At 36.8% G+C, this 21,602-nt stretch overlaps 3 protein-coding genes, 1 long non-coding RNA gene, 1 other non-coding gene and 1 pseudogene across 5 annotated transcripts; 5 read left to right on the top strand and 1 right to left on the bottom strand.

Annotated features, from left to right (window-relative positions):
* Positions 1-135: 135 nt before the first annotated feature.
* LOC145574152 (uncharacterized) lies at positions 136-16,001 on the bottom strand. The gene is made up of 4 exons (XR_014098013.1): positions 15,664-16,001; positions 4,609-4,725; positions 650-773; positions 136-362 (listed from the first exon to the last, which is right to left on the bottom strand). It is a non-coding gene; the product is annotated as an uncharacterized LOC145574152 (long non-coding RNA).
* LOC145575848 (G-type lectin S-receptor-like serine/threonine-protein kinase LECRK3) lies at positions 1,762-4,370 on the top strand. Its single transcript, XM_081633638.1, has one exon. The coding sequence runs from the start codon at positions 1,762-1,764 to the stop codon at positions 4,231-4,233; it is 2,472 nt and encodes an 823-aa protein (XP_081489764.1). The 3' UTR covers positions 4,234-4,370.
* On the top strand, positions 6,433-9,100 carry LOC145574151 (G-type lectin S-receptor-like serine/threonine-protein kinase LECRK3). Its single transcript, XM_081631889.1, has one exon. The coding sequence runs from the start codon at positions 6,503-6,505 to the stop codon at positions 8,909-8,911; it is 2,409 nt and encodes an 802-aa protein (XP_081488015.1). The 5' UTR covers positions 6,433-6,502; the 3' UTR covers positions 8,912-9,100.
* On the top strand, positions 12,472-15,403 carry LOC145574149 (G-type lectin S-receptor-like serine/threonine-protein kinase LECRK3; annotated as a pseudogene).
* Positions 16,002-17,092: 1,091 nt separating the features above from the next.
* Positions 17,093-19,045, top strand: LOC145575847 (pentatricopeptide repeat-containing protein At5g59600-like). The gene has a single exon (XM_081633637.1). It carries the CDS (start codon positions 17,399-17,401, stop codon positions 19,022-19,024), a length of 1,626 nt encoding a protein of 541 aa, XP_081489763.1. The 5' UTR covers positions 17,093-17,398; the 3' UTR covers positions 19,025-19,045.
* TRNAS-GCU (transfer RNA serine (anticodon GCU)) lies at positions 17,149-17,230 on the top strand. Its single transcript has one exon. It is a non-coding gene; the product is annotated as a tRNA-Ser (tRNA).
* Positions 19,046-21,602: the final 2,557 nt, after the last annotated feature.

The raw sequence follows: 21,602 nt of genomic DNA, 5'->3' as shown, positions 1-21,602 counted from the left end.
TGTCAACTTTTGCTATTTTTAAGTATAACCAAAGAAAAAGGCTAGAAACCACCATGCCTTTTATAACAGTTCTACTGTTCTAGGCTTTATTATTTTCTTGACCTCCATTTTTTTTCCCTTAGAATACCCTACCCATCAAGAAGAAAAGTCCGGCTATTTATTCATTGCACATTAGAAGACTAAAAGTTATAAATACTCAGAAGATGAGTTAATATTTTTACCAAAATGAAGGACCTTATTCAACATGAAGTTCCTTCGCCCAAAGAGTTGTACGCATATAGGTGATTTCCTCCTCAACCAAAAGTTTTGGTCAAGAATATTAGGCTGGTGGCAGCCCATCGTTGAATCGACTTCGTCACCATCTGAACAACAATAAATAAATAAATAAATAAATAAACAATAAAAGAAGATAAGCTATTAAGAAGACTCTTTAAAGACACATTTAGCATATTTAAAAAAACATCATGGTCCACAAGCAAGAAAAATGTTAACGAAATTCATCTGGTACAATGTACTAAAAATTTGAAATCTTTACTCAATCCATTCAAAAACAACCGTCATGGAACACTATTGTATGATGTTCGGACAATGTTGTCACATTTTCTAAAATAAAATAGGCCATAATAGCGTTGTAATTAGCTTTCCTTACACTTGTAATACTGACTGGCTGAGTAAATGCATGAGGTTCTTCTGAGGAAATATTGGTACAGATTTCTGCTTCACAAGGAACATAATACGTGCTGCTTGTTTCCGCATTGGCATTATCTGAACGGCTGAATCAAAGAAAATTATCACGGTTGGCATTATCTGAACGGCTGAATCAAAGAAAATTATCACGGTTGGCATGCATACACGTCATGTGTCACACATTGAAAAACTATAAGTGAACGTATTATTACAACTCCCTCCGTTCTACAATTTTCTACCCAGATACATACTATAGATCTACATACCAATGAAGTTGAATGTAAATGCAAGTACTTAAGTAGGAAGAACTTTGTCGAACAAAGGTTAAGAGTCAGTAACACAAGTTCTAACTTTGTTACGCTGTTTGGTCTTAGCAGCCGTGTCACTACTCACGAGTAGGTATTATTTTCTTTACACCATGATGCGGTTGGTGGTGGTAACTGGTAAACAAGATCCCTGATGGGTGATGACATTATAATTTTATAAGAATTTTCCAGTCAACTACTGATAAAATAGAACAGCAAATTAAAAAAGGCACTAAAAAGCAAATCTTTTTATTTCTATAATAAACAAGTTGACTAAAAAAAACCAGATGTTCTTTCTCGGTTGCTTCTACTACATTTAGCAAGGGTACTCAATTATATCAGTCTTTGGATTTAATGTCACTCTAACTAACTTAAGACTTTATATTCAAATTATTAGATTAACTCAGAGTGAAACTAACGATTAATTAATCAATTTTATGAATTTTTAAAGACAACATGTAGCTCACAAGCATTAAAACTATAAGAACCAACTTGATCTCTATATCATAATCCTAGCTTTAACTTCCATCATGTCTTTTCACTACTATAAAGTGATTTTTACTTTAAAGTTAATTTTACAAATATTTATTCTAGTTGTTCAAAAGTCAAAAGCTCTTAGAAATTGAGGCTTCTCCATAGACTGACTTTTCAATCAAGTAAATATTGACTTGGACTCACTGTTTAAATTTCAATAATGCTACTATATGTAACTCAGTGACATAAATTCATAAAATCACACCACCTATTGCTCCAAATACTTATCTAAGCAATGGCGGCTTGGCCTCTTTCTTGCACCCTCTCCTTGTTAACACTAATGCTCCTACAATCATCACCTATTGCTGCCCAAAATAAAGGCAATATACCAGTAGGACAATCTCTATCAGCTGCCACCAATAATTCTTCATGGCATTCCCCTTCAGGCGATTTCGCCTTTGGCTTTTCCAAATTTTCAAACAGCAGCAATCTCTTCTTGCTTGCCATCTGGTATGCTAAGATTCCCAGCACCATTGTTTGGTATGCAAATGATGGTAATCCTGTTCCTCAAGGATCATCAATCAAGATTACAGCTAACGAGGGACTAGTTCTCAGTGATCCTAACGGAATCAACTTATGGAGCACCTCTGATGAGCTAAGTGATGGAGGAGAGGTAAAGTATGGCTACATGAATGATACTGGGAATTTCGCCCTCAAAAGTAGCAGCGACAATCCAGTTTGGCAGAGCTTTGACCATCCTACAGACACTTTGCTGCCTTCTCAGGTTATGGAGATAAATGTGGAGGTTAACGCTAAGCTATCAAGAACTAATTTTACAAAGGGGAGGTTCCAGTTACGTTTGATGCCTGACGGAAACCTCGTCCTCAATCCCAGGGATCTAACAACTGGCTTTGCTTATGGTGCTTACTACACTAGTGGCACTAACGAAAACCCGGTAATTTCAGGTCAGAGATTGGTCTATAATGAGTCCGGGTATATGTTTATTTTAAGAAAGAATGGGTCTAGACAAGATCTCTTGCCGCCAAATATGGTGCAGTCAACAAAAGATAGCTATCAGAGAGTAACTTTGACATTTGATGGGGTGTTAACATGGTATTCTATCCCAAAAGTCACCATCAGCAATGTCTGGTCAACGACACACGTATTACCAGAAAATATTTGTATCACCAATCAAAATTTCAGAGCAGATGTAGGCAGTGGAATCTGTGGGTTTAACAGCATTTGCAGCATTGGTGACGATAGAAAGCCGACATGTACATGCCCAAAAGGTTACTCATTTCTAGATCCTAATGATACATTTGGCAGCTGTAAGCCTGATTTCATGCTAGAGAGTTGTGAAGGATATGCTGAGAGATCCATGAGGGGTGAGTACAGATTAGTACCCCTTCCAAATACTGATTGGCCTTGGAACGATTATGAAAGGCTTGATCCTTGCAGCGAAGAAGATTGTAAGAATTCTTGTCTGAAAGACTGCTTCTGTGCTGCAGCCATGTTCGGGGATGTAAATAATCTTGCAGGTTGTTGGAAAAAGAAGGCACCACTGTCCAACGGAAGAAGAGACAGCACAGTAATCGGGACAGCTTGGATAAAGGTTGGAAATGTTAGTATTTCCAATAGTTCAATCAGTACTTTTGTTTCCTTACCCCCTTCAACAACAAAAAACAAGGTGAAATATCTAAATAAAGCTCTGGTTGGAGGCTCTGTTTCTGTTAATTTACTACTTTTAATTGCAATCTGTTTCGGAATTTTCTTCATTTATCATAAGAAGCAACAGAAAGCGTCTAATGAGGGCCAGCAGAAAACACTGAGAGAGTATAGTCACGTCCATTATTTCAGCTACCAAGAGCTAAATGAGGCAACTTATGGATTTAAGGAAGAGTTGGGAAGAGGGGCTTTTGGTGTAGTTTACAAGGGCACGATCAGAGGAGGTGGTCCTTCAATTTGTGTTGCTGTTAAGAAGTTAGATCGAGTATCATCCGACACTGATAAAGAGTTCAAAACAGAAGTAAATGTCATTGGTCAGACACATCACAAGAATCTAGTACGGCTTGTAGGATTTTGCAAGGAAGGGGATCAGCGGCTGTTAGTATATGAATATATGAGCAATGGTAGCTTAGCTGATTATTTATTTAATGATATGCGGCCAAGCTGGATAGATAGAGTTCAAATTGCTCAGGGGACAGCTACGGGGCTATTATACTTGCATGAGGAGTGCAGCACCCAAATCATTCATTGTGATATAAAGCCCCAGAATATACTTTTAGATGAATATCATAATGCTCGTATTTCTGATTTTGGCTTGGCAAAGCTTTTGGTTCTAAATCAAACCCATACAAATACAGCAATCAGAGGGACCAAAGGCTATGTTGCTCCAGAATGGTTCAGGAACAAGCCAGTCACGGTGAAGGTAGATGTCTATAGCTTTGGGGTTCTTTTATTGGAGATCATATGTTGTCGAAAGAGTGTATGTATGGAGCTAGTTCAAGAGGAAGCAGCAATCTTGACAGATTGGGCATTTGATTGCTACCTATCAAATAAACTAGATCTACTAGTCAATGATGACATGGCGGCACTTAAGGACATGATCCGGTTGGAGAGGTTTGTATTGGTTGCCCTTTGGTGCATCCAAGAAGATCCAAGTCTACGACCAACAATGCGAACAGTCACACAGATGCTAGAAGGACTTGCTGAAGTGCCTAATAACCCTCCTTGGCCTACCTCATTTTCAGTTACTACCCAACATTAAAACAGCCCAAAAGGCCCCTGATAATGTATCTTGATCACTTTTTTTTTTAATGTAAAATTTAGTTTCATGGTGTAAACTTGATTTCAACTATTGGTGTGATTATGAATGATTTCCACAGAAATAAATTTACTTCGTGATTTCAGTAGCAAAATTAGTAAGTGCATTTCCCCAGAAACCAGCTTTAAGCAATATATCCCAGTGTTTGAAGGAATGTAAGAGTTAATGATCTACCTAAAGTCCTTAACTATGATTTGCATAGAAGTTTTATTACTATATTTGTGCCATAACTAATGGTCTCGTTATGTGAACCTGTGTTGTATACAGCAATTGTGAATTGGAAAAGAAAAAAAATGCGCTAAGATCATTAAGACTTACTGGTGACTGGTGAGAGAGAACTTCCAACAGCAGACAGGCGTGAAGTTTCTCCTGAAAAGGTATCCATACCAAAGGAGACACAAGTTCACATCATGGGAATCTCCTCCTTTTTGCAACCTAAACCACAGAAATAATCAACACAGAAAGTTGACGCTTAGCATATGTATCAATGTTGAAATAAACATTCAAACCAGCTTTATCCAAATGGAGAGCCTTTAAAATTGAGACATATAGCTTAAACATATACCCCCTATTCATTTGCAAATTGAAGTTTTACAGTTACAGAAGTATAAACTCACTGCACAAGCAAGAAAACAAAGGACTCGGTAGAGAATATTTGCAGGATGTAAGTATCCAGAAAATCTTTCTGAAGATCACATATTAGTGCTCCTCTGTTCATATAAAATGATTGAATTCACAACTTCGCCTTAGTAGCAGCACAACCTCTTTAGACTTTAGCTATAATTTAAACCACACAATGAACTAGCAAAGTAGACGGACAAAGTAGCTAATGATTGGGAAAAATGAGACCAGATGAATCCAAGAAGAAACAATAACTACAAGTATAATTTTATAGCCTTTGTCCCACAAGGATGGAGTCGGCTACATGAACAAGATGTCATTCTCATGTGTCATCCACGTGAATTCTTCTCCATTCACCCTTGACATATCAAACAAGAAAATTCGACCCAGAATTCCGAATAATACTAACATATCAAGTACACAAGTCCTATCTTATTCTACAGTGTTTTAAGTCGAGGTTTTTCTCTTCATGCTTCCACTTCATCCTAAGATCCTTCTCTCATAGAAATTACTAAACAAATAAGAAAATTTTGACTTTTACTAACAAAAAAAATCAAAAAATTGTTTTTTACTACTAAAACTTCTAAAACTTTTATTTTACCACCAAATAAAAAATTAAAAATTATTTTTTACCACCTGTTGTCAAAAACCTATCGGAATATTTTAAATTCTTCGATTTTCGTGTCAAACACATGTTTTTTAGAGGTTTTGGGGGCATTTTGGTCCTACAGAACCAATTTGAAGTCAGAATTGACAAAAAATAATCGAAAATGCCTCGTTTTGCGTGTTTAAAAATACCTCGATTTACGTGAACACGCAAAACGAGGCATTTGCGATCATTGTTTGTCAATTCTGACCTCAAGTTGGACCTATGAAGAGCATGTTTTGCGCACAAAATTCGAAAAAAAAAATTTTAAACCGTTAGATTTAACGGTTTTCTTGACGTTAGGTGGTAAAAAACAATTTTTAGAATTTTTTTTGGTGGTAAAATAAAAGCTTTAGAAATTTTAAGGGTAAAAAATAATTTTTTGATTTTTCTTTTGGTGATAAAAGTCAAAATTTCCAACAAATAAATAAATAAAACATTACAGAAAACGAAATGAACACCCACATTGTTAGTTGTCGTCACAGCAAAACTTATCTTTCTACTATAACATCTGTCAAACCACTTTAATTGATCAAGTTTTGTTTAGTACTAAACCACAATTTTGAAAATAAAATCAATTAGCCTGACAAAAGAAAAAATATTGTTCCTATGTGGGGCAATAAAGACTTGACTTTTGATGAGACTACCATGAAGGTTCTTCAGAAAGGGAGGCATAGATGTGTGAAAAATGAAAAATCAGCAAATCAACATTAACATTGAGGGATGAGCCGATGACGGCACTTAGAATTTTTTTTTTTTTTTTTTTTTTTTTTTTTTTTGAGGGGACGGCACTTAGAACTTGAAGGTAACGGCAGGGACCACAAAGCATTTTCTTCAAGTGGTTTTTTCAACTAATTTGGAAGACTCGTTTGACTCTGGAGTTGAATAAGATTCTGGCATACAGATATACAATCAATGTTCCCCAACTGCTTGTAAAAATCAGCAATGCTCCAAATAGTTTCGCAAATGGTTTGGGCTCTATCTATTCACCTAGCCTTCTTTACACTAATCCTCCTGCAATCTTCCGTTGTTGCTGACGGAAGTGGTGGCAACATATCAGTTGGCACCTCTTTGTCAGCCAACCTAAATAGCCCTTCATGGCTTTCACCTTCTGGTGATTTTGCCTTTGGTTTTCATGTATTACCCAACACCAAAAATCTGTTTTTGCTTGCTATTTGGTATGCAAAGATCCCAAACACAGTTGTCTGGCATGCAAATGAAGGTAACCCCGTTCCCCAAGGATCGACAGTAACACTAACTGCTGAAAAGGGATTAGTCCTCAGTGATCCAAGAGGCAGTCAGCTATGGAGTACCTTGAATGAGTTGTCTGGTTTTGTAGGCTATGGATTTATGAATGACACCGGAAATTTCGCCCTCAAGAGAAGCACAGACAATGAGATAATATGGCAAAGCTTTGCGCATCCTACAGACACCTTGCTGCCAACTCAGGTCATGGACTCAAATTTGGTGGTTAATTCTCGGTTATCAAAAACTAGTTTCACAACAGGGAGGTTTCAAATGCGTTTCCTTAATGATGGGAAGCTCGTGCTTAATACCAGGGACCCAGCTACAAACTACAATTATAGTTATTACTACTATGAGAGTCACACCAACTCAGGTGAGAAGGTGGTTTATGAGGAATCAGGGCATATGTTTATCCTCCAAAAAAATGGCGCAAAGGTTTATATCACACCAAATCAGTTAAAACCAGCCAAAAATTACTATCACAGAATGACTCTTGATATTGATGGAGTTCTCACCTGGTATTACCACCGAAGAACTTTTACCAAGGAAAGCAGTGTTGTTTGGTCAACAACAAAATTGATTCCAGACAATATCTGTGACAGTTTTGACGGTTCAAAAGTTGGCAGTGGAGCTTGCGGGTATAACAGCATTTGCTGGATCGGTGAAGATCGCAGACCAAGGTGTGGATGTCCACCAAATTATTCTCCAATAGATCCTCATGACATGTTCAGCAGCTGCAAACCAGATTTCCAGATGGATCAGTGTGAAGACATGGCAAAGGGTAAATATAAGCTAATTAAGCTACAATTTACAGATTGGCCACAAGCTGATTATGCCATACTTGGTCCTTGTAGTGAAAAGTCCTGCCAGAGTTTTTGTTTTGATGATTGCTTTTGTGCTGCTGTAATTTATGAACGAAGCACAAAAATGTGTTGGAAAAAGAAGACACCCCTCTTCAATGGGATGAATGGCAGTAGAGTGACTAGAATCGCATGGCTTAAGGTAGGCAACGGTTATTCGTATACCAACCCACTCAATGCTGTTGTTTCAGTTCTGTTAGGTGGCTCTATTTCTGTTAATTTCTTTCTATTGAGTACCATGGGTTTGGGATTCTACTTTATACACAAGAAGATGCAGCTACAAGAGGTTGATGTCAGAACTAGTAAAATGCTTAAGGAATACAGCAATGTCCATTGCTTCAGCTACCAAGAGCTTGAAGAGGCAACAAAAGAGTTCAAGGAAGAACTAGGAAGAGGGGGTTTTGGTATAGTTTACAAAGGCATAATAGGTAAGAAAGATTCTCCATTTCATATTGCTGTAAAGTTGTTGGATCGAATATTCAATGATGCAGATAAGGAATTCAAAAATGAAGTAAATGTGATAGGCCAAACTCACCACAGGAATCTAGTTCGGCTTGTAGGATTTTGCAAAGAGAAAGATCAGAGGTTACTTGTATATGAATATATGAGCAACCGTACCTTAGCAGATCATCTGTTCGGTAATATGAGACCAAGCTGGACAACCAGGGCTCAAATTTCTTTAGGAATTGCTAGGGGGCTCTTGTATTTGCATGAAGAGTGCAGCTCCCAGATCATTCACTGCGATATCAAGGCCCAGAACATACTACTTGATGACGATCTTAATCCTCGTATTTCTGATTTTGGTTTGGTGAAGCTGTTGGACTTAAATCAGTCCCAAACAACTACTGTGATCAGAGGGACAAAAGGGTATGTTGCCCCTGAATGGTTTAGAAACAAGCCAGTTACAGCAAAGGTGGATGTGTATAGCTTTGGGGTTTTGCTATTAGAGATCATATGTTGTAGAAAATGTGTATGCCTAGAACTCATGGAAGAGGAGAAGCAAATTCTGACAGATTGGGCATTTGATTGCTATCAATTTAGCACACTAGAGTCTCTGGTCAGTGATGACATGGAGGTGCACAATGACAAGTTACAATTGGAGAGGTTTGTGATGGTTTCTCTTTGGTGTATCCAGGAAGACCCACGTCTACGACCAACAATGAGAAAGGTCACACAGATGCTTGAAGGCATTGTCCAAGTGCCAAATCCTCCTTACCCACCCTCATATTCAATTACTAGCCAATGTTAGAAGACTTAGAATCTCAAGCATTACAGTTTAATTTCTAGTTATTTTTACTTTTGTTTTGTCGAACTTCTGAGCATGATATACGGAGTTATTATTTTCTTTCCATGATAGATAATTCATATATATCTTTGAAACAATTTTAAACTATATCCTTAGGGATTGCAAAAGCTAGCATATGTGAAATTAGCAACAAGTGTCTTATACGAGGTATGTTGCAGTACATTGTTTTCTCTCAAACTGATGCAGCCTTTCTCTAGTTACAACATTTTCTTTTATCAAAAAATAGAGAACAATATTAAAGAAAAATTAAATTTTTGTTTTCAACACAGTGAAACAGTAAACAACACCATTTTAATGATTTGACTATCACGCAAACTGTTTATAGGAAAGAGAAATATATCATTCAAGCATGAACCTATATTTTTTCAATTATAAGGAGACAATAGTTTGCATAATTAAAAAACATACAGGTCATCAAGGAGTGGAGGGATGATTAGTCCCTTCATCTCCCCCTGGTGTGACCAGGGTTCGATCCTCACCCCCAAGTCCCCAACCCTCCTGTGATAGAAGGGCACCCCTTTATCTTACCATATACTACCTCCATTAAATGTTATGTGCAATTTTGAAAAAATATTTTAAAATTACACATAACATTTAACTGAGGTAGTAAAAAAATTTTAAAAAAATAAAAAATAAAAAAAACCCTCATCAAACTATCTCAGCAAATCAACAATGTCAAATTTTTTTTACAGAAATTACCAATGTCATTGCTAGTGACATAATTGTATCTTTCCTGGAATCTTCACTAAAACAACATTTCAATGTAATACAAACAACAATGAATAAGAATCCTAGAGTAGTTTAAACGTTGTGTGTACGAGTGCTTAAAATTCCAAGTACAAAAAAGTAAAAGGAGCGTGATCTCTGGTCCATCTTTTAACCAGGACCATTCATCAACCGGTAGTCAAATTCAAATCATCAAATCTGTTTTGAGGGCTCTAACTTTGGATTCATTTTTTTTTTTCCTTTAAATGAATGTCATAGGCTCATAGCAATTCAATTGTGCTTACAAAACATGTCCATGAACCTTTTTTCTAACATTAGGCTATCGCATCAGAAGTAACAAGCTAATTCTTTCTAGTAAAAAAATGCTCATTAACTGAGCGATTTTGCAAAGTTGTCAGAGACCAGCGAAAACCATTATTGTTTTCTTTTTTTATATAAACTTTTCAAACATTTAAAATGACATCATTAGTCATTCCATGGTGCTAACTACATAAAAAAATTTAAGAAGCTTATACTACCTCCGTTACATATTATTTGCAACGATTTGACATAAAATAGAGAGGAAAAATGTCTAATCGTTGCAAATAATATGTAACGGAGGTAGTAACTTGGTTCCAAGGACATTGTTTTCCTCCAAACCAACGTGTAAGTTCTTCAATGAAAAATCAACCTAATAAAAATGTGAAAATAAATTTTCAAATAAAACACATGTTCAAAGAATACCACAATTGCAAATAATTTTTCTTTGTTTGGTTCCTTACAAGAAAAGTTATAGAAGAATTAAAAATAAGAGTAGAATAATGAATGGAGGCTCCCTCGATAAGGAGGGAGGAAATTATGACTTCTCTTGTTTTATAAAAGAAAATGTTAAGTGTAAGTTTGTACCATTTGGAAAAACAAATTTCCACTCTTCACAACAAATAAACAAAGTAAAATGGGGGAAATGGGAAAATCATTTTCCATGAAAACATTTTACTTCAAATAAAACACTCCTAACTTAAAGCATTGAAAATTAGCATGTAACGGGCATAGTAAGATGGCATATACTATATCCGTTAACTATTATTTGCAACAAAGGGGTATTATTTGTGAGATATAAAATACTCTTTTGTTACAAATAATAGTTAACGAAGGTAGTAAAATAGTCATTGCTTCCGAATGGTGTTGCTAGCTAACTTTGTAGCTCAAAAGTCAAAACCTTCATAATAATGAATTCCTAATAAGTATCCTGCATGGATATATCTAGTTTCTTAACTCTTTATTATTCAATTTCCACGGATCATATCCAAGACCAAGTATTCTCATCCACTTAAGAGATGGAATTAGAGCTGTCAGTTTCTGACCCGAATCGTTAAACCCGACTGTTTCGAACCGATCCGAAAAGGAACTGAACTGTTTAAAACCCGTTTTTTGGAAACCGAAAACTGACCCGACCCAATTTTTTCCAAACCGAAACTGAACTAAACCGAATTTGTGCAAACCGTTACTAACCCGACCCGTTATCAAGCCAAACCGTTACAACCCGAAACTGAAAGCAACCCAAACCGATGACGTTTAAACCCGATAGTAACCCGACCCGTTTTAAACCGAAAACCGTTAAAACCCGATAAAAATCCGATAAACGTAAATCGTTCCAACCCGTAACCCGTTGTGACCGAACCGGTTATAATCCGTAACCCGTTGTGACCGAACCGTTTACGACCCGTAGCCCGTTATGACCAAACCGTTTAAAACCCGTAACCCGTTATGACTGAGTCATTTACAACCTGTTACCCAATATGTTTATGATCTAATCTGTTTCAACCCACTACTCGATAAACCCAACTTATTTATGACTTGACTTGATTATAACATGACTCGTTCCTACCCATTATCTGACTAATTCGACTCGATAATCATCCGACTCAATTTTAACCCGATATGATTTTGATTAGAAACCCGTTTCAAATTGGGTAAACTCGTTTTCAAACCAACAAAGTTCAATCTAAACCGATTATAACCGAAACAATAATGGTTGGACCCGATTTCACCCGATCTATTTTGAACCGAAACCCATTTTCGAACCGACCCAGTTAAACCCAAACTGATTATGACCCGAACCAATTACGACCCGTCCTGATTAAGACCCGAACTGTTTTTAACCGAAACCCACATTAAATGGGCTAAACCCGTTTTCAAACCGACCCAGTTCAACCCAAATTGATTATGACCCGAACCGACTAGAACCCGACCCGATAAGGACCCGATCCGAATAGAAACTGCAATTAAAAAAACCAAACCGAACTGACCCGATAATTTTCAAAACCGACCCAAACTGACCCGCTTATTATTTCAATCCGTTATAAACCGACCCGTTATAACCCGAAACTGATAAACCCAACCCAAACCCGAACTGTTTAACCGAATTGACACCCCTAGATGGAATACATTTCGTCCTGGGTATGACAAGGTATACATGGAATTTAGAATACCAAAGCTAACTAGTACGAGTATGAATTTAATTCTTAAGAATACTACTTCGTATCTCATAACCATAAGAAAAACAAAATGTGAGAATAGATATATATTGACTTATTGAGTCATTCAGAAAGTAAAGTTAGAAGGATCAGTAAATCCTTTTACAATTAAGCTGGACCATCATTACAGAAACTGAATATTCAACAGAAAGTGGGTCAGGGTCCTCTGATTCCTCTTAAAAGAATTTACTAATTAACTTCACACTAGAAAAGTATTCCCGGCTAGTTCTCCACAACAAATGATATAAGCCAATAAATTCTTCTGGTTCACAATAACATCATACATCCCATGTGTGAAAAGACTAGAATATTTCTAAGCAATGGCAAGGCCTCCATCTTGTATCCTTATCTCCTTATTCACACTCATTCTTCTACAATCATCATCCATTACTGCACAAAATGGTGGCAAAATAACAGTGGGCCAATCCCTCACAGCCACCGGCAATGGTTCTTCATTGGTTTCGCCTTTGGGCGATTTTGCCTTTGGCTTTCATATATTTCCTAACAACAACAATCTCTTCTTGCTTGCCATCTGGTATGCTAAGATACCTGACACCATAGTTTGGCATGCAAATGACGGTAACCCCGTTAACCCGGGGTCGTCAGTAAAAATAACTGCTAATGAGGGTCTAGTACTTAGTGACCCTCAAGGAACTCCTTTATGGAATACCACTGATGAATTAGGTGGTGGTGGAATTGTTAATTATGGCTTTATGGATGATACTGGGAATTTTGTGCTCAAAGGTAGTGACAGTGATGATGTAGCTTGGCAGAGCTTTGACCATCCTACAGATACTTTGCTTCCTACCCAGATTTTGAAAGTAGGAATCGAGATTGATTCCCGACGATCAGAAACAAATTTTACACAAGGAAAGTTCCAACTATGCTTTCAAGATGATGGAAACCTAGTCTTAAATACAAGGGACCTAGAATCTGGGTATGCCTATAATCCTTACTATGAGAGTAGCACTGGTGATCAAGCAAACCCAGAAAATGCTGGTGACAAAGTAATTTACAGCGAATCAGGGGATTTGTATATAGAGATCAAGAATGGTTCAAGGTTTAATCTCACATTAGCAGATAATTTAGTCTCCGCTAAGACTAATTATCAGAGAGTAACACTAGATTTTGATGGGGTCTTGACATGGTATAATCACCCAAAATCTTTCGCAGCCAACAAAGGTGTCAGTTGGTCCAACACTCAGTCACTCCCTGATAACATATGCATGTCACCTGCCATAACACCTGGCAGTGGCATTTGTGGATATAACAGCATTTGCAGCATTGGTGATGAGGACAAGAGACCAAGATGTGATTGCCCACAAAATTACTCTCTGATAGATCCTGATGACACATATAGCAGCTGCAAAACCAAACTTCACGCAATACAATTGTGATGAGTATGGCCAGGGTGCTACCACAAATCAGCTAATTCAGCTTCAAAATACTGATTGGCCATTAGCAGACTATGCACAGCTTCAACCTTTCAGTGAAGAGGATTGCAAGAGCTCTTGCCAAAATGATTGTCTCTGCGTTGTTGCCATTTTCAATGAACAATCACAAACTTGTTGGAAGAAGAAGCTTCCACTCTCCAATGGAAGACAAGATAGTGGAGTAGATAGGATAGCTTGGCTTAAGGTAGGAAATGGCAATGGTTCCAACACCCTAGTCAACCCTACATTTCCTCCAGAAAAGTAATGAAATACAAGAGAAATCCTGTATTTGCAGCCTTGTTTGGTGGTTCTGTATTTGTTAATTTCCTTCTGCTAAGTGCTATAGTTTTGGGAAATTTCTGCATGTATAATAACAAGCATTCCAGACTACTTGATGAAAATCAGAGGAGTAAAACTCTTAGTGAGTATAGCAGCGTTCATTGCTTCAGCTACAAAGAGCTAGAAGATGCAACAGATGGATTCAAGGAAGAGATAGGACGGGGGGCTTTTGGCACAGTTTACAAAGGGAAGATCGGAGCAGGAGGATCTCCCATAATAGTAGCCATCAAAAAATTAGATCGGTTACATAAAGAGTCTGACAAGGAATTTAAAGCTGAAGTGAATATAATTGGTCAGACTCATCACAAGAATTTAGTTCGATTTATAGGATTTTGCAAGGAAGAAGATCAGAGGTTACTGGTATATGAATATATGAGCAATGGTACTGTGGCAGATTATCTTTTCGATGATTTAAAGCCAAGCTGGACTGCAAAGATTCAAATTGCGCAAGGGGTTGCAAGGGGGCTCTTGTATTTGCATGAGGAATGCAGCACACAAATAATTCACTTTGATATAAAGCCGCAGAACATACTTCTTGATGATTACTATCAAGCCCGTACTTCTGATTTTGGATTGGCAAAGCTTTTGGTTTTAAATCAGACCCACACAATTACTGCAGTCCGAGGGACAAAAGGATACCTTGCCCCTGAATGGTTCAGAAACAAACCAGTCACAGTAAAGGTGGATGTGTACAGGTTTGGGGTTTTGTTATTAGAAATCATATGCTGTCGAAGAAGTGTGTGCATGGATATCAGTGAGGAGGGAGCTATTCTGACTGACTGGGCATTCGATTGCTATCAATCTAACACATTAGAATACCTCGTTGATGGTGATACGGATGCACTTAATGACACACTACGCCTAGAGAGGTATGTAATGGTTGCCCTTTGGTGTATTCAGGAAGACCCAAGCCTCCGACCTACAATGAAAAGGGTTATACAGGTGCTTGAGGGTATGACCGAAGTAGCTAGCCCACCTTGTCCTACCTCATTTACAGTTACCACTCAACCTTAAGACCTTATATTCTCTAGTATTATTTTTCATATTTACTTTGTTACACTTTACTAGTTCTCAACATGTATCACTCATTTCTACAATTAAAAACCATCTCTGATTTAGTTTTTCGACTGTATCAGAAGTATTAATGGTATAAAGGTTAAATTCACTTATTTCTATTACCATACGAGGCTGCACCAGTCAATCTCCGTGATAAACAAGTTTCGTTTCAAGTAACGGTTTTGGAAACCAGTACTTACACTTTTGCCCCCTGTGATAAACGGAGATAAACTATACTGTCATGTACATTGTCGAATTCTCGTTCAATCTAACTCGTAGCTACAAGATGAGGCTTTATTAAAATACTAAAATGGACTTCCGTTTTCAGAATTGAGCAATATATTATAATTCAGAAGATGCTTCTCATACCAATAATCAATAGAAACAAGAACATCACAATTCACAACAATTGCACAAAATAAAAATAAAAAATAAAATAAAAACAATTTAGGAATGAACATCACAATTCACAACATCACAATTCACAACAATTGCACAAAATAAAATAAAAAAAAAAACATATATAATAGCAACTCCATTTACATGTTTAAGCAAAATTATTGGGCATCAAAGAACAAAAATTGCATGAAAACGAATTTAAAAACGAAAATTAGGCAGCATTTACCTGCATCACAAGATCATCACCAAATTATCATCTCATTTTCCTTTAATCTCTCCAGTAATGGCGCGTAATTGTCCTTCATCACTTCAAATTAGGTCGAGGAAAGTGAGATTCCGGCAACCGGCGATTTATTCCGGTATAATTTCGTTAATCTGATGATGCCAATTTAGGAATGAAGTCTGGTTCACAATCAATTGAACAATTGAAGTATTTGTTATTTGTTGCAATTAATTGATTTAGGGTTAGAGAGATGGTGGTTTGTGGTGGTTGAAAGGGTTAGGTGGCGGAGACCGCCAACATGGTAGCGTTGAGTCGTTTGTGAAGAAAAAATGAGAGTAAGGGTATTAGAATTTACCCGTGCTAATAGTAAAAGTAAAATCGTAAAATTTGGGGATAAATAGGTAAAATCGCTATTGGTATGGTGATTTTTTTCTAAAACCGCAAACACTGGTATCATTTCTAATTTTTATCTCAAAATATGGCAATTTTTTTCCATGATAAACATCATTTGTTATTTTGGAGATTAATGGAGGCTTGCTTCATGTAGAACTAGTGTAATATCACAATTCAAAATTGACACATTGTTTAATGTACAATGGAGAGTAGTTCAATTCAAACTATAATTAGGACTAGCAAATTTTGATCCGGCTCAATAACCTGGCCTGAAAATAGTACGGTTGGGTTAAACTTTTTGACCAGATTCATTACATATTACATGGATCGACACAAACTCGACATGAAATTAAACGAGTTTAGGTTCAGGTATCCTCAACCTCAACCTGAAAACGACTTGTGTGACTCGAAATATTAAATAAGGTCGATTTAAATCAAACCCTAATTGTAACTCGAACTAAGGGGCAACCTAAGTAGTACCTTTTTTTTTTTTTTATCTATTTACCCTTCTAATTACTCCCCTTAAATAATTAATCTCGTCTCCACTAGCTTTAGAAAATCAATGTTATTTCAATTGCTTTCAACCACCAATGTTTATAATCGACTATCCCATTTTTTCATTATTTCTCCCTCCCTATTTTATTTATTCAATAGTGGCAATTTAGTTGATGTGCTTTCTTCAAATTTACATTGCTCTATGGATTCAAGTCAATACGAAAAATGGTGGGTCAAACAACTTAGAAATGACTCCGTTTTTTGTTCATATTAGGGTGGCTAACGCATGGGTCATAAATAGCCATTTTCAGGGAGCTCTTTCAGTTGTTAGCAACACAATGAGGGAAAATATGTTAATAAATATTTTAAGGGGTAAAAATATTCACACTATTCATTATAGTTTAAAAAATAACAATTAACGTTAATGAGGGCAAATAAGTAATTAAACATTTTAGATGACATAATTGCTCAAACACTATTTATAAAAGTTGAATCATTAAATCACACAAGAAAAAACAATCATATTCATAGGGGTATATAGGTAAATAGGGTTAGTATAATTGTTATAAATATTTTAATTTGATATGACCATTAACAAGAGACGCTTTGGCCGAGTGGTTAAGGCGTGTGCCTGCTAAGTACATGGGGTTTCCCCGCGAGAGTTCGAATCTCTCAGGCGTCGTTAAGTTTTTACTTTTTATTTGGCGCCAAACTTCAATTTTCTCTCTCTTATTTCATCATTTTTTCGTGTTTTTTTTCCCCATTTTTTGTTGCTGAATTGAGATACTGTCAGATGAATTTATCTGGGTTTTATCAGAAATTTTAAAAATACAGCGAAAACAAAGCTATTATGAAGTTATCAGCATTGTTTAGGCCATATAAGTTGTCATATGATGAACTTTGCTCAGTTTTGCAGCGTTGCACGAAGTCAAAATCATCAAATTTAGCCAAGCAAGTTCACGGGATGTTGATAATAAGTGGGATTGATGTTTCCAGAATGTCATTGGATGCAAAGATTTTGGGTGTATATGCAAGTTGTGGTAATCTTAGGTATGCACACCAACTGTTTGGTAAAATGTTAAACCCAAATGTTTTTGCTTTTAATTGGATGATTTCGGTTATGGCTTTTCATGGAAAATGTGAGGAGGCAATTGGGTGTTTTTCTTTGATGCAAAAGATGGGAACTTTACCTAATAAGTATACACTTTCTTTTGTCTTGAAAGCTTGTGTTGGTTTGTTGGATTTGAATAAGGGAATGGAAGTTCATGCTGTGATGAATAAAATGGGTTTTGAGTGTGATGTGTTAGTATGCAATGCTTTGGTTGATATGTATTGTAAATGTGGTAAGATGCAGTATGCTCGAAGGGTCTTTGATAGAATATTGTGTAAAGATGTAGCGTCTTGGACGTCCATGATTTCTGGATATAGTAATGTAGGGAAACTTGATGGAGCAATTGGATTGTTTGAGCAGATGAAGCTGGAAGGGTTGGAGCCAAATGACTTCACATGGAATGCCCTAATAAATGGGTATGCTCAGAGTGGAGATCGCGATGGTGCTCTTGAGCTTTTCTCTCGAATGACTAGAGTAGGGTTGTGTTGTGACTTGATTACATGGAATGCATTGATTTCTGGTTTTTCTCGCAGCAATCAACCTTTTGAGGCTCTAAAATTGTTTAGGGACATGTTAGTAGCTGGAATCAGACCCAATCATGTAACTGTGACAGGGCTGCTTCCAGTTTGTGGATTGATGGGATCAGTTCAAAGAGGAAAGGAACTTCATGGCTTGATATACAGACTGTCCCTCGAAGTCAATGTCTATGTGGCTAGTGCTCTTATTGACATGTACTCAAAATCTGGAAGCGTCAAAGCTGCAAGAACTGTATTTGAAGGAACTCGTGTCAGAAATGTTGCGTTATGGAATGTTATAATTGGATGCCTTGGGAAGAACAGTGTTGTTCATGAATCCCTGCGATTGTTTGAAGAAATGCAAGAACAAGGTTTTCGGCCAAATGAAGTGACTTTAGTTTGTGTTCTTTCAGCTTGCAGCCATGGTGGGCTAGTTGAAAAGGCTATGGAAATCTTTAGGTCCATGAAAGATATATATCAAGTTGAGGCCAACAAAGAGCACTATGCTTGTGTTGTTGACCTTTTATGTCGTGCTGGGGATGTGGAAGAAGCTTATGAATTGATAAAAAGGATGCCAATGGAAGCTACAGAATCAATTGTTGGGGCTTTCTTCAATGGGTGTAGTGTACATGGAAGAAGAGACCTAGCTGAAAAAATGGCAGACAATCTCTTGAAAGTAGCCTCAAAGAAACCCGGAGCTCTTGTGACATTGTCAAACATACATGCGGCTGGAGAAGAGTGGCAAGAAGTCCAAAATGTGAGGAAGTTGATGAAGGGGAAAGGGGTTTACAAGAAGCCAGGTTTCAGCCAACAGACAGGAGGAATTCATCACTCAATTTTGAAGTCATAGGTAGAAATAATGTTGACTATGGGCCAGGTAGAACCTATTAAAATGTTCTTATATGTAGTTTTTATGAATATTGTTCTCTGTGAATGCTACTTGCTATTTAGAGTTTAATAGGAGAAGTTTATTTACTTCCTCTGATTCTCCAGAAAATACTTTGATGGAGTAGTGGATTTGTTTTAGAGGTCGTTCTCTTAAACATTCAAATGTCTGCTGCTGAATGTTGATATCAGATTTTTAGAGTTACATAATTGTAAAAATTTTGAAGAACGGAAACATTACTGCCCATATAAAGATGTTCTTTGTTTGTGTATTAGTAGCAACAATGTTCATTTTCATTTTCATTATGCGCAGAAGAGTTTCCTTTGGAGCAAAAGGATGGACGACAGATTCAGGGATGAAGCTTAGTGTATAGATGTATAGTAAACTGATTAAAGGTAAGGCACACTGCTGTTAATCCCTAGATTTTAATTAAATTATGCTTGCATTCAGGTTAATTGCAATTCTGCATCAAAGTCTGTGCACTTTTTTTACACCAGCACCTGATCTTCATCTCTTTTCCAGCAGGCATGTTGCAAAAGTTTAGTTGCAAAATTGTGGCAAGGCTGGCTGGACTTTGACTGTTGCTGTAAAGATGTCACTCACTCATGAGCCACAACAAGAAGGATTGCCGAAGGCTAGCTACCTGGTGAGCTGTAATTGTAAAAAATTATACTGGTTTTAATTTGTGGTCGATCGATTGGTGCAAGAACAGTCGAACTGTATCAGGGGAAAAAAGTTCATACAACTATACAAGTACTTCCTTTTCCTCAATTCTCAGTTAATCTATGCCGTATCTTTCTAACACCAACATTTTCATGATATATTTGAAAAGGCTCTTTGTATGAGTTGTATCAAATGAAATGTAACAACGAATTTTCCTTTTTAGTCCATTGGAATTAGTCTGATCTAACGTATATGACATTTATGACAATGTTTACATTATTTTGTCATGGGCTCATGTCAGATAGCATTCTCATTACCTATTAACCAGACTTGGGCTTTGACACAGGTATGTGCCCAACTGTCATACTCTACTATTATATGAAAAGAGTTCCACAACTCTTGTTGGTCTAAAATGAAGTGTCAAGTGTTCATACCCATGTGGCTGGGTGATTCCATGTATCGAGGATTAAACACGGGTACTTGACCAACAAGCATATAGGCCAACAGTACGAAGAGTCTTAGTAATATGGAGTATAGTGTTAAATTGTTCAAGACTATGACTGTGGTGCTGTGGTGTGGCTCTGGTGGCAAAAAACTTCTTTTTGGAACTTGGAACAGAAGCTGATGTGAAACATGGTCCGCTACTCTGCTGTTACTAGTGTTTAATAATATGTGATGCAGATCAGTTTTGAGTACTTCAAAATGTATAGCCAAGCCCAAGCATATTACTGTGAAGTCTGTGATATACTGATTTTGTCTTAGTCTATTGGAGTGGGGAACTTGTGACTTTGAGATTGTATGTTTAACTCACTACTAGGGTCCCTTGGAGGCTCCCCGGCTTATCAAGATTCTAGGATTTAATTGGTATGAGGAAAATTCCTTGAGATAGGGCCCCTAAGGAAGGCTAATATCAACCAGAAGATCATTAAGGAAAACCCACGTGAATTGTTGTCCCACATTGAAGAATAAGGAGGATGACCAACACACGAGTATACTAGCGGGAAACTTCTATTGTCAATTAGTTTTAGAACGAACTCTACTTAACTTATATGTGGTCGGACATAGACATCATCTTTTATCTTAATTCAGTACAATATGAATGTGATATTTTTCTTCCCACTTTCATAATTACCAACTGATATTTTATATTTTATAGTTCTGTGAATAACCTGCTAGATACTTTGCTTGAGATTTGCTTATATGTTTGTTTGTTTTTTTTTTTTTAAAAAAAAAAAAGACTTTAGCTGAGGGCTGAGAGGCCCATGCATTGATTAATGAAGTAATATTTTAGGTGTTAGAATTGAAGGTTAAGTAATGAGTTGCGTGGGTGCTTTAATTGCTGGAGTTTTGCATACTCTTTAACACCAACCAAATCAAACACAAATAGTGGGACCTCATTTTTATTTTTGTTTTTGTAGAAAGTTCTTAAATGTAATCTGTGGGTGTTGCCTCTGCTAAAGTACTTTGCGACTTTATGCCGATATGTATGACTCTCAAGATCTATCATATCGTACTACACTAGTGTGCGACGCTGCTAGTTGTCGTTTATTACATAGTACTCCTTTCGTCTTTTAAATATTGTTTCATGTGAATTTTACGGTTGTAAGATGTGTCCAAAACAATTAATCGTCAAGTCTGTGTAAAAATTTTAAAATATTGAAAATTAATGTTTTTTTTTACAACTGACCGAAAAAATAAGGAAAATTTACAAATTGCAGCCATTTAAACTTTGTATTTTGCAAATTGTAGCCCAAAAGTTTTTATAAATTGTAAATTGCAGCCCAATATAACCTTTTTTTATCGGTTTATGTGTCAAAAATATTCTGTTAAGGTTTTAGGGGCTATCTTAGCCCTTAAAGATCTTAATTGAGCTCGGAAT

This window comes from Chenopodium album, chromosome 13 (assembly GCF_948465745.1).
Source record: "Chenopodium album chromosome 13, dcCheAlbu1.1, whole genome shotgun sequence".
Classification (NCBI taxonomy): domain Eukaryota; kingdom Viridiplantae; phylum Streptophyta; class Magnoliopsida; order Caryophyllales; family Amaranthaceae; genus Chenopodium; species Chenopodium album.
Note: the sequence above shows the minus strand (reverse complement) of the source record. Positions and strands in the feature narration are given on the sequence as shown.

Excerpts from the sequence above, each read along its gene's own strand:
- LOC145575847 (XM_081633637.1), top strand. The coding sequence starts at position 17,399 with ATGAAGTTATCAGCATTGTTTAGGCCATATAAGTTGTCATATGATGAA.
- LOC145574151 (XM_081631889.1), top strand. The coding sequence starts at position 6,503 with ATGCTCCAAATAGTTTCGCAAATGGTTTGGGCTCTATCTATTCACCTA.
- LOC145575848 (XM_081633638.1), top strand. The coding sequence starts at position 1,762 with ATGGCGGCTTGGCCTCTTTCTTGCACCCTCTCCTTGTTAACACTAATG.